This window comes from Orcinus orca, chromosome 8, assembly GCF_937001465.1.
Source record: "Orcinus orca chromosome 8, mOrcOrc1.1, whole genome shotgun sequence".
NCBI lineage: Eukaryota > Metazoa > Chordata > Mammalia > Artiodactyla > Delphinidae > Orcinus > Orcinus orca.
This window is the reverse complement of record NC_064566.1, coordinates 60,561,025-60,574,242: the sequence shown is the minus strand read 5'-3', so window position 1 is coordinate 60,574,242 and position 13,218 is coordinate 60,561,025. Positions and strand designations below refer to the sequence as shown.

The following is a 13,218-nucleotide window of genomic DNA, read 5'->3' as shown; positions in this document are numbered from 1 at the left end:
AAGCTGGCATGAAGCCAAATTGAAATTTGATGTATCTGATTTTCAGAGTTACACACATATTGTACGAAATAGCTGGTTGGGGATTCAGACTGTTGTTTGTCTATAAAACTTACTTCATCTCACACGTTAAAGAATTCCTGAGCATTTCCTTAAACCTCTTTAAAGGGTCTCCAGCCAGGATGTGCAAAAACTTGTTCTAGTCAAAACAAATGACCCCAATTCTACTGAGAAAGAGAGAGAGAAATAAAATGTCTTAATTCAGTATATTATTAAAAATTATTCTAAAAGGTCTGATCTACATTGTAGTAGATTTAGCAAACAAAAGGATCATTTTTTTCCCCTGAAGTCTTTATTTAGCTTGCCCAATTTAGCAAACATTTATATTAGCATTTACTAATTTTTAACTATGTGTCACACTCTGTTCCAAACATTGGGGATACAGAAAAAGCATGACAATGTCTTGCCCTCATGGCATCTATAACTAAGTTCTTAATGCTCAGTGCTGGAGATCTCTTACTTTGTGGAGTTCAGAAAAGATAACAGACTCACCCTATTGTCTAGCTTTCCCAGTTATAGTTGGATTCTAGGGAATTTAGTTTTGAATCTGTTTATCTCTTTCTCTTCGTCTCTCTGTCTCCCTGTCTCTCTCTCTGTCGCACACAGCGCGCGCATGCACACACACACGTACACACACACAGTAGTTTGGATAAGAAGTAAGCCAAACATCTGTAAATCTTCGGTAGTGGAAAATTCCATGTCACCATTTTAACACAGAAGCAGGATGGCAACCTGAGAGATAAGTCAGGAGTTGGGGTAAAAGGCTAATTAAATCCTTAGGCAGAATTGTGGAGATCCACAGGCTGAAAATCCTTCCAGTGGCCAGACGTTAGCTCTCTTGATGGCAATTGGGCATGCCAATACACATATGGGAGGGAAGCTAGTCTTCTATAGCAGTCTATAAAAACAGCAGCCCTTCCCAGCATGACTACCTGAAAAACAGCTGGAGTCTGAAAGCTCTAAAGCTGTCTCTAAAGTTTGATGTAACATGGTGGGGCCTCTTTTTTTTTTTTAATTTATTTATTTTATTTTATTTATTTTTTTGGCTGTTTTGGGTCTTCGTTGCTGCGCACGGGCTTTCTCTAATTGCGGCAAGTGCAGGCTACTCTTCACTGTGGTGCGCAGGCTTCTCATAAAGTGGCTTCTCTTGTTGCAGAGCACGGGCTCTAGCCATGCACGCTTCGGTAGTTGTGGCACACGGGCTCAGTAGTTGTGGCTTATGGGCCCTAGAGTGCAGGCTCAGTAGTTGTGGCGCACGGGCTTAGTTGCTCCACGGCATGTGGGTCTTCCCAGACCAGGGCTTGAACTTGTGTCCCCTGCATTGGCAGGTGGATTCTTAACTACTGCGCCACCAGGGAAGTCTGCATGGTGGGGCCTCTTCTGTGCCTGTCTGACTCTGAAGTTTCGGGGCAAAGAAAAAAGAAGAGGTGGTGAAATGGGAACTTTTGATTCTTTTCTGAGCTCCAAGTAAATAGAATTATTTTTGTATCATTCATTATACAAAAGAATTTTGACACAGTATTGCTTCTTGGGCTTGAGACATAACCAGTATTCTATGGCCATCCTCCTATACATGCCTATTTGGTTAAGAGTCTAGTGGAGAATAACATGTCTCATATTTTTCTGAAGAATGTACTTTTCAGTATGGTCTCACAGTTTTTAATTTTTAAAGTACAATTGTCTATAATCTTTTGCAAAAACAAAGAGTAGTGGAGAAAGAGCAGTAATATATATGTTTGGAATTTTCTAGTTTTAAGCACTTTTATTTATCATATTACATTGATTATAAGGCTAACATTTTCCCCCTTTTACACCCATACATGTCAGCTTGTGAAATCTGAGTGAGTCTTGAGTCCACCCTCTCCAAAAACAGGACTATTATTATTATTATTATTATTTTTTGCGGTACACGAGCCTCTCACTGTTGTGGCCTCTCCCACCGCGGAGCACAGGCTCTGGACGCGCAGGCTCAGCGGCCATGGCTCATGGGCCCAGCTGCTCCGCGGCATGTGGGATCTTCCTGGACCAGGGCATGAACCCGTGTCCCCTGCATCGGCAGGCGGACTCCCATCCACTGCGCCACCAGGGAAGCCCAGGACTATTATTAATTGGCACTGCTTTTTGAAATCAATACTGCTTAAAAAGATGAAAATGAAGTACATTGTATTAGATATTCAGAACAACTTTGTATAGGTGCAGAAAAGATTTCCCCATTTTACAAAGGAGTAAACAGCATCTCTGAGAGGTTGAGGAATTTTCCCAACATCACTCAGTGCCAAGACTCAAATCCAGAACATTGATTCCAGGGTACGGCTTTGAGACCCTAGTTGCTCTTCTCACTCTACCAGTAACCGTACAGTCTTTCACAAAGATTTAACCTGCCTCAGTTTCTCCATTGTAACATGTATTTGACTGTATTGGCTTCTTCGAAGGTATCTCATTACTGTTTAGAAAGTGCTTGATTCACATATAGGAGCGGAAATCTAAGTGGCAGATGCTCTTTTTATACTCACCCCAAAGAACCAGAAAATTAAAGGCTATGTACGAGCCTGTGTATGAGCTCCTTAAGGCAAAGAACTGCCCAGTGGATTCAGTATCCCTAGCAATTAGCATTGTGCCTGGCATGTAAAAAACCCTGAAGAAATGTTTGCTGAATAAATGAAGGAAGGTATTTCCCCCAAAGAAATGGCAACATTTACAATTGCTCACCTGTATCTCATTGCTGGAACAGTGAGCAGGTGCTATGCTAATAATAGGTGTAAACTATTCTACCTGGCCCTGGTGACAACAGCGGTCATGTCCAGGTAAACAATATTGTGATTCCAATAGACTGCACACCATTGATATTTGCCCCAACCCTATTGGAAGGTGCCCCAAAGCTCAGGCTTCCTTAGCTTATAAGCCACCAAGGACTTCTAGCTCAGGTTTGTATAGTAAAAGCATCACTTCTTGGGTGAGCAGCAGGTGATCTCTTCAGACTGCTTCCCCTGGAGTGTGGAAGTGGATAACTTGGCAGGAAAGCAGCCTGTTCTGCTTGGATGTACAGAATCCTGCTTACAGCCCAGTGATTTACCAGTTGTTGTTAAAGCTGCACACATATCCGTAATGAGCAAATAGGAATAGGATGCTACTGTCCCCATTAGTGTGACTAAGGACTGGATATGCATTTGTCTTAAGAGGGGCCATCACAGTAACAACAGAAACAACTATCTTACATTTACAAAATGCTTCATGTCAAATCTCATTTTGATTCTCACACCACTTTGTGAGAGGAATCTCACAATTTACAGATGAGCAAACTGAAGCTCAGAAACTTTCCATGGCCGTGTTGGTAGTAAACGACAGGATTAAGGTTTAAAGCTGGCCTCCCAGCCTAAAGTTCCCTGTCCTACTCTGCTCACTGCTTCCTCTGGTAGCTGACAATCATGAGACAGTTGGATGAGGTCACAACTGTGGAGGGTATGCCACTCACCAGCTCACTTCGAGGATGACATGCCCATGGCTTCATGCTGTAGTCTAACGCAGTGAGCTTATTATTTTCTTCTCTCAGGCACAAGGCTGGCATCCGAGCCTTGAAGATGTGAGCAGTTGTTCAGCTTTAATCTATGCAGATTAATCCTATTGCATTAAACAACCCCAGTCTCCTCACAGGAGGCAGTGCCTCCTTTCCTGTGTGGATGATGGGGTGAATTTGCTTCTGGGTCTCCTTGTTCACACTTGACAAATTGTGTAGGAAGCAGGTATATGGCAGAGACCCCTCTCATGTGTAGCACATGGCATTCACACCCTTGCCCTTGCTCCATCCAAGTGTCCATCAGTAGCTAAAGCCTTGAGATGATACCGATGGATGAGGTTACTAATATTCCTGAAAAAGGCAGCAGCTTTGGTATTGGGCATCATTCTCCTGACCTCCAGATCACTGTGGATTTGTGAGAGGTCCCTGAGGAGCCATTTAGTGGTTGCCCAGTAGGTGAGTAGTTCCACACTGGTGCCAGGTGTCCCCAAGTACGGCCATCATTGCTCTTTGGCCTGGTAGAGACATCAGTTCATAACAGGCAGAGTAAGGCTGTATTAGAGGGTACTGGGAGCAGATACAGCTTTCCATTTTACCTGGTACAGAAAGGGGTTATGACTTCTGCAAGCAGTGAACAAGAATAGGTGTTGAATTACATGTGAAAATTAACAGGAGGAATTGTCAGTAATTACCAAGAGCCAACCCTTTAGGTCCATCGGCTCTCTGTTGTAACCTTCCCAGCATGTCTTGAAGTAGGTACAGTTATAATTCCTGTTCTACTTATGAGGAAATTGAGCCCAACTTTCACAGTAATGCACAGCTAATAAATGGCAGAGCCAGGATTCTGACCATATCTACATAATCCAAATTTTCTACCCTGTCTACTATCATTACTCATCATGTCTAAGTGAAAGCAAATGATATAATTCTAATATGAATATGTCTAGTCAGGAACAACTAGATTTCGATACCCAAGAATGTGACATTTAAAAAAATATGGCTTATCATTTATAGAGGGGAAAAAAGAACTAACCAGAGGTAATATTTCTTTTTTTTTCCAGTGGGTTTGTACTTTTAAAAATTGAAGTATAGTTGATTTACAGTGTTGGGTTAATTTCTGCTGTACAGCAAACTGATTCAGTTATACATATATGCATTCTTTTTTTATATTCTTTTCCATTATGGTTTAGCGCAAGATATTGAATATAGTTCCCCATGCTATATGTTAGTACCTTGTTGTTTATCCCTTCTATCCCTATATAAAAGCTTATGTCTGCTAACCTCAACCTCCCACCCCATTCCTCCCCTAACCTTCTCCCCCTTGGCAACCACAAGTCTGTTCTCTGTCTGTGAGTCAGTTTCTGTTTCATTTGTGTTATATTTTAGATTCCACATATAGTGATATATGGTATTTGTCTTTCTCTTTCTGACTTACTTAGTATGATAATCTCTAGTTGCATCCATGTTGCTGCAAACGGCATTATTTCATTCTTTTTATGGCTGAGTAGTATTCCATTGTATATATGTACCACATCTTCTTTATCCATTCATCTGTTGATGGACATTTAGGTTGTTTCCATGTCTTGGCTATTGTGAATAGTGCTGCTATGAACATACAGGTGCATGTATCGTTTTGAATTAGAGTTTTGTCCAGATATATGCCCAGGAGTGGGATTGCTGGATCATATGGCAATCCTTTTTCTAATTAATTAATTAATTAACTTATTTATTTATTTTTGGCTGTGCTAGGTCTTCGTTGCTGTGCATGGGCTTTCTTTAGTTGCGGTGAGCGGGGGCTACTCTTTGTTGTGGTGTGTGGGCTTCTCACTGCAGTGGCTTCTCTTGTGGAGCACAGGCTCTAGGCACGCGGGCTTCAGTATTTGCGGTGTGCAGGCTCAGTAGTTGTGGCTTGCGGGCTCTAGAGTGCAGGCTCAGTAGTTGTGGTGCACGGGCTTAGTTGCTTCACAGCATGTGGGATCTTCCTGGACCAGAGCTCGAACCCTTGTCCCCTGCATTGGCAGGCGGATTCTTAACCACTGCGCCACGAGGGAAGTCCCGGCAATTCTATTTTTAATTTTTTTGAGGAACCTCCATACTGTTTTCCATAGTGACTTAAGGTCCTGCTTCTTTAATGCAGTTTCCCACCTCAGCATTATCCTGCTTAATTTCCTTGTCAGTGTCCCATTCAAGAAGTAAACTCCTTTAGGTTCTTTTTCAAAACTATATGCCATGCACCTAGTACAATCCCATGTGTAGGGAAGGAGGAATGATAGATCTTGAGGTTGGAGAAACAGAGATGAGTGAGGCATACCCACTCTCTAAGGAGTTTATGGGACAATAAAGGAGAGGACCAGCATGTACATAATACAGTAGGTGAAAGGAAGGAGAGTGAGATTTTAGGAGGGAGGGGTAGAGAATTGAGGAGACCTTAGGTTCTAAGGGAAGATTGTGGTGTTTTAATAGGTACTAAGATGTGATGGAGACAGACTGACCTCACAGAGATCCAGGGTTGAATGCTAGCTCCATGTCCAAGGAGCTCTGTTACCTAGAAGCTTTGTGACTTTGGTGAAGTTAGTTAACCTCTCTGAACCTGTTTCCTCATCTCTAAAATAATATGCTTACCTCAGAGCTTTGTTAGGAGAAATAACATAATTTTTAAGTATGTAGCACAGAAAGTAGTCTATTGCAGGTGCACAGTTCAGTAAACATGAATTTTCCTTTAGAATATATAAAGATTGAGCACTTTAAAATCTCATTAGAATGTTCTCCTGAGTGTTAGGATTTTATTGGAAAATATCCCAAAGGGGAGGGCATGGATGTGAATGAAACATTTGGGGAAAGAAGAGGGAATTAAGATTAAATGGACGTGGTAGTGTTAGATTTTTAACTTGTTGAAAATGTAGTTTTCAATACTATTGTAAAGCATAAAGAAGACATACTTCACAATTTATGTATCTACTTTCTTGTTTATTTCTAGAGCATTTCTAACTTTAAACTTGTTTAACTATGAGAGGCTGGAGACATAGCCCCTCTCCTCTCTGTCTCTGTCTCTCTCTCACACATGCATACACACACACCATTTATATTTGTAAACTCAGATCTTACTGTTTTTGCTTTGATGAAATTACTTGTAAAACTTTATTTTTCAAAAAGGAGCAAAGAGGGATAAACACTTTTGAATACAGGATTTGTGTTTAACATGATTGTCAAAGTGGAGAAGTTGAGAACAAGATGGATTCCAGTTAAGACAAATACAATACAATACAATACAACACACAATATAATACCTCCCCATCCACAGTGGAGAATGTAAACACCATAGAATACGATGCAGAATAAACATTTCAAAAGGATGGTAGAAAACATTTTGGGGATCTAATGAGCCATACAGTAAGGAGAACACAGGAAGAGCCTAATAAAGTGCTGATGGCATACAAGTTAAGTATCAGAGAACTGTTTCCAAAATGTATGACATGGCTGAGATGGGGAGAGCATAGAGACTGCCAAGAGAATAGTAAAAACAACAGTGGGATTTGGGAGTGGCCATAATTAGACAGGAGTAAAGCCTTGAAATTAGGCAGAATAATTAGCCTTGAAACCGAAGTCCTAGAGGAGAAGCATCTTGTCTTTCTACATTTAAAAAAAAACCTTAATATTGAAAACAGGCAATTTCAGTCCTACAGGCATTTTAGAACTGAATTCATTTCAGTTCCTCTCACTTCCTCGTTCATTATTTATTCATTCATTCATTCATTCAGAAAATGTTTATTGAGCACCTGTTATTAAATGCCTCCTGCATACCAGACACTACGTTAGGAACAGGGAAAGGCTTGCTGAACTCAATCTAATGGGGAAGGTGAGCAACGGCGCAAATGACTGCAGTTTGGTGTGATGAGTACAGTAAAGTAGCAAAGTGTCGGTATGTAGTCGAGGACTGGCACTGAATTAGGTGTTTCGGTGGGCTGGGGGAGATGGTTGGAGGTGGGAGTTCAGGTTTTTGTCATGATAATAAAGTCATCAAATGGTAGAGGGGTTGTCCTGGGAACAGATGGCAGATTGAGTGATTCTTAGGGACGATGCATGGTGTTTAGCTAGTGACAGTGTGGAGCATGGCTCAGAAGGAACAGAGAGTTCCAGCTCTGTGTTCCAGGCTAGATTATTTTCTCCAAAAAATGCTGATGGGGGCTGTGTGACTCTGTGCAAAGCTTTGATACTCATGCTGTGGTGCTGTACAGACCTGCCATGGATGTGCTCACGTACACCAAGATCCCTGTCTGACACCAAAGGCTGTCATATGGGAATTGTTAAATAAATTATAGTCTAAACTGTGGAATGTAATTAAGGGTATTAAGAAACATGATACTTATTATTTGAGAGAGGGTAGGAAAAGATCCAAGTTACACTGTTAAAAAGGGAGGAAAAAACATGAGCATAATATATAATTAAGATCTCATATGTGTGTGGGAGTATGTATATATTCAAATGAATTGAGAAATGTCTGCGGAAGTCCAGCACCCGCCAGCTATGTACCTATAGGCTACGCTATAGGGAAGGACAGCAGTGAGAGAGTAGAAGGGGGGATGGGGACCTCTCATTTTTTGTTCTGTGTTTTTCTGTATGGTTCACATTTTTACAACATCCATGGACTTCGTTTTGTAATTTAAATAAGAAATGAAATAATGCTTATGAAGCCCTGAGCACAGCATCTGCCATGTGGCTGGCAGTAATATTAATTGGATATTAATAGGATGGCAAGAAAATATGACTTGCTCAGAATGATTTAAATCTGCATATAGCATCATATTTATGGCTGTAAATAAGTGTTTTCTCTCTCTGCTAAAATGAAATGAAATAAATATCTTAAATTATGGTTAATAGATTTTAGGTTAAATAGGTATTCGGCTTATTTAAACATTTAGGATTTAATTATTCAAAGAGAAGTTGTGAACAGGAAGTCTTCCAAATCTAGGTAATATCAGACTTCGCCTAAACACCAGAAATTTCCTGTCAGTTAGAGTTGTCTATAGAGCACTAAACTTTAAAAATATTTAACATTCAGAATTCATTGTTGTCTATCATTGAAAACTAAGGTCAAATCATTTTCTTTATGAAATTCCACGCCACAACAGCCAACAGATATTCAGTAAATTGAATTTAAATTTAATGGAACTTTTTATTATAAAAAATTTGAAGTACACTGTAAGTAGATCATCTTGTATTATATTCATTTAGTCATTCCTGTTTTTGTGAAAAGTTACGGATAAATTGAATTGAAAATCACATTGTTTTCTGAAATGTACTGAGGACCTCTGTGAAAATTCTTCATGCTTTAAGTTCTCCGAAAGCAAGACACAGTTGTGCCAGGGAGGTGACAGACCAAGTTGGGATCAAGAACATGGAAACTTCAAAAGCCATTTCCTTTTCTATGCTCATTGTTTTACGGAGTGTCTTAAAACCTATTTTTCTTTCTTTCTTTTTATTGGATTGATATGGTGAAAAAATTTTTCCTGTGATGAAATAGCATCTTTTAATAATTATATTTCCTTGATTTTTTTAGACCCATATGTTTTTTCCTTGAATATTTCTAAAATAGATTTACTATTTTCGAACCCTGATCTCCTGAGAAGCTGATTTAAATATATTGTATGTATTAAAATTGATGAAGTTTGGCATGTGATGTTTTATATTAAAGCTATAAGGCAAAGTTGAGGTATGATCCCAAGTAATCAGCTTCTAGGAGCCCCCCAGGGGGGGAAAAACTTAGCAAAATTAAATGGCGTTTTTTTGTTTGTTTGTTTTGTTTTTTTTTATGGTACGCGGGCCTCTCACCACTGCGGCCTCTCCCGTCGCAGAGCACAGGCTCTGGACGCGCAGGCCCAGTGGCCATGGCCCACGGGCCCAGCCGCTCCGTGGCATGTGGGATCCCCCCGGACCGGGGCACGAACCCATGTCCCTCGCATCGGCAGGCGGACTCCCAACCACTGCGCCACCAGGGAAGCCCTAAATGGCGTTTTTTACACAGTTCATCACCAAACACTTGATACTCTGGTCTATCTGGCTGGGGGTAACTAGAGACTCACCCCAGCCCCTATACTATTGGTAATCCTATGAACTTTTGGGGTTTTTTACCCTCTCATTTCTAAATTAATCCTATTATTTAGAGATAATTATAGATTCACATGCAGTTGTAAGAAGCAATACAGGGAAATCCTATGTACTTTTACTCTGTTTTTCCCAGTGGTAACATTTTAGAAATCTGTAGCATGCTATGACAAGTAGGATGTTGACATAGACATAATCCATCAAATTTATTCCAGTTTTCCCAGCTTTACTTGTAATCATGTGTGTGTGTGTGTGTGTGTGTGTGTGTAGTGAGATCTGTGTCATTTTATCACATGTGCAAGTACCTGTATCCACGACCACAGTCAAGACAGGAAACATTTCCATCACCAACAAGGATACCTTGTATAGCCCATTTATAAAAACACCCACCTCCTCCCCATGGACTTTTCACATATTGGGGATTTGGTGGTGGTATGTTTTTGAGTTACGTTTTGGGAAGTAACTGGTTTGTTCTTTCCCTCTGGTGAATGTCTTCAAATAAATAATACGAAAGTAAACCTTCTGTGTTCCTCCATTCTTGCATTGTGCATCTCCCCGTGGCTTGGCAAAGGGACCAACAGCAGGGACGAAGGGTTGCCTTGAGTGTGCAGTATTTCTAACTTGCTGAAGGCACAGAACCAAATTTGCCACCTCCGTTTCCATTCCCAGATTACGCTCGATTTGAGGCCAAAATCCATGACCTACGAGAGCAGATGATGAACCACAGCATGAGCTCCGGGTCCGGGTCCCTGCGAACCAATCAGAAACGCTCTCTCTATGTCAGGTAGGCAACAGTGTATTTCTTACTGTGATCTGTACTTGTGAGCCATCAGCTTGGGGAGACAAAGGCGACGCCTTATAGCAACGGGACACGTGTTCTTGACTAACCTACACTTGTCAATACACCACTGTAAGACCTTAAGTTTAACCATTTTGAAGAAATTTTTGAAATGTTATTAATTATGTTAAATTAGTTAAAGGCCCCTGCTTTTAACAAGTTCTTTGACCATGTTGTGATCCAGGGTAAAGTTCTTAGCATAGGTTGTAGTAAAAATAATAAGAAATATTTTCAGTTCTGATACATCTTAAATTGAATATGTGGGCCAAAGCCCTGGACATTGGCTTACCATCAGTATGGGAAGAAAATATTCTCATATTGCTTCCTGGCCTGCTTGACATCTATGCATTAACTTTGGTGTATTGATTGGAAATCAGAAGTACTCTCTCAAAGAGCTATGTGGTTTTTTTCTTAAAGTCTTGGTAGAATGACTTTCTTCTGTGGCATCTCATTACCAGTTGATTCTCAAACCACAAAAGTTACTTGTTCCTTGCCTGTCAAAACTCATTAATTTACCAGAAAAAAAGATGATTGATTGAACTTGAAATGCCCTGTGGTCTTTCATCCCCATAGTTAACTCTTGAGTAAGATCCATCATCACTCAACTATAACATTCACCTCTTAGCATAAGCCTTCTATATTCTTCCCAAAATGTACTTCATCAGTGCTGACTCCACTTGAAAAAAACCCCAGAAAACTGTACACTTGCAAACTGTAAAAACTCAGTGAATTTGAAGTATCCAGTTGTTTCTTAAAAATAATTCATCATATTTCTTTAAGGATTTTATGTCATATTAAAGGATTAATTCCTAGTTTTTCATAAAATCTAGGAAAATCTTCCTAATTCCAATTGGAAACTATTCTTCATTCCACTATCATTCAATTAAAAAGAATGATGACTTACAATAATAATAATGTAAGTATTAACAGCCAGAGGGGGAGAGTGATGTCCAGTTAATGGTGCAGATGAATCCAGGTATCAGTGGAGGAACCATGCCCATCCTCACTGTATTCTCTCTCCCTCAGGATCTGGTCTGATTCCCACCTAGGGCCATATCCTCCTGATCTGAAATTTCACTGTCTTTTCTTGACATGAGGTGCATGTTATAGACATTAATTGATGTACTTGGATTGACTTGTCCTGTTGGTTCCTCTTTGGCTATAAAGTTATCTTTTGTGTGTATTAGGTAGGCACAGCAGGGCCAAGAAGGGAGCAGGATTCCAGAAGGCGGCAGGTTCTCGAAGGCCTTGATTTGCTGGCCTCTCTGACGAGCATAGAGTCCCTTCTTATTCCAGGGAGTTCCAGTACCTCAGAAGTCCTGAGATTTAAAATTAAAAAAACCCAGAATATCAATGTCCCAAATTTGTTCAACTGCGTTTTGGAAGATTATTTTGATACATTTCTGTGTAATCTGTGAAAGGAACTGTTGAGGACCACCCTAGAACATGTCTTGTAGTGACATCACAAATATGATGGAAAGTAGCTGTTTCTGTTCTCCTTACTTGTGTTGTATTGCTATTCTTTGTGATATAAAATATTTTCTAATCTTGAAATGTTTTAGTCTTGGGTAGCAAATTAGGAAAAGCCAATTAGGTTAGTAGGTTAGAGATAAATCAGCTAATAAAAATGGAATGGTTATATAGAATAAAACTGGAAGGAAACATTACCATATTGTTGGTATCTTGTTAAAAAATAGAATGCATAAACATGTCAATGTACTAGAAGGAGTTTGCCAAAAATATACTGGTAATAGCTTACTCCTGTTAATTAAGTTGTGGAGGATTAGGAAAATTAAATGAAGTGCTATGATGCTATTATGTAAGACTAATAGACTTATTTGAAATAATAGTGTTACTCAGAATCAGACCTTTATTCTCTAAAATGGTAAATAAAACTATAACATACAAGAGATGAAGACTTAAGGTAATAAAGAATGTTACCTTGTTAACATTCTAATAGTTGGAGGTCATATTGAAAGGAGGAACTACTTTTTAAATGAGGCTCAAAAATAGCTGACACTAAATGGGAAATTTCCCAAATTATTTCTTCACAAGATACGAAAAGTGTGTTGTAGAGGGCTGACCTCAGTATCTAAATGACTTTTAGAGGCATAGAATTGGAAAAGATATGAACCATGAATAGAGTAAAATCAGAGGGAAAGAACTTACAAGATCCCCTGGCCTTGTTCTCATGCAATGTGATAAATTAATTTAAATTAATTAATTTCATTAATTAATAAAATGAAATGAAATGGCAAGGCCTAAAGGGGATTCTTACTAAAAATGATTAAGTATGTTTGTTTGTTTGTTTGTTTTACACCAGTTTTAGCTATAGGATTTTCATAGATATGCTTGTTTCATCCAGATCGCTTGAATAGAACTAGTGCCAGTTGATTGTGCTTATTTTAGAAAGTCAACTAGTTGCTGTCTCAGAATAAATCAGTAACAGAATTTCTCTGATTATATAGACATCAGATGATGAGCATGTCTCTTTAATCTGAGAATGACACCCTGGAGTATTATTCTCTTTATTCTGCTCAGCTTTATGTAATTCTAGGGCTGGAACCTTAGCTATCACCAGGCCCACTGTTTAATTTGCAGAAGGGGAAACTGAGGCCCCAGGAGGGAAGGGATTTGCCCGGGACCCCACATCCATTTGGTGGCAGAGTTAGATGTCCTGCCTCCTAGTGCCACCTCACTCCACCTG

At 39.7% G+C, this 13,218-nt stretch overlaps 1 protein-coding gene across 28 annotated transcripts in view; it reads left to right on the top strand.

Annotated features, from left to right (window-relative positions):
* The window catches only part of DLG2 (discs large MAGUK scaffold protein 2), a 2,044,900-nt gene that overhangs the window by 1,884,416 nt on the left and 147,266 nt on the right, over positions 1 to 13,218 (top strand). For all 28 annotated transcript variants that reach the window (XM_049713435.1, XM_049713436.1, XM_033431831.2 and 25 more), the window contains one exon: positions 10,343 to 10,457. In XM_049713435.1, the coding sequence (XP_049569392.1) occupies positions 10,343 to 10,457 (115 nt within the window). The remainder of the gene's footprint in view (positions 1 to 10,342; positions 10,458 to 13,218) is intronic.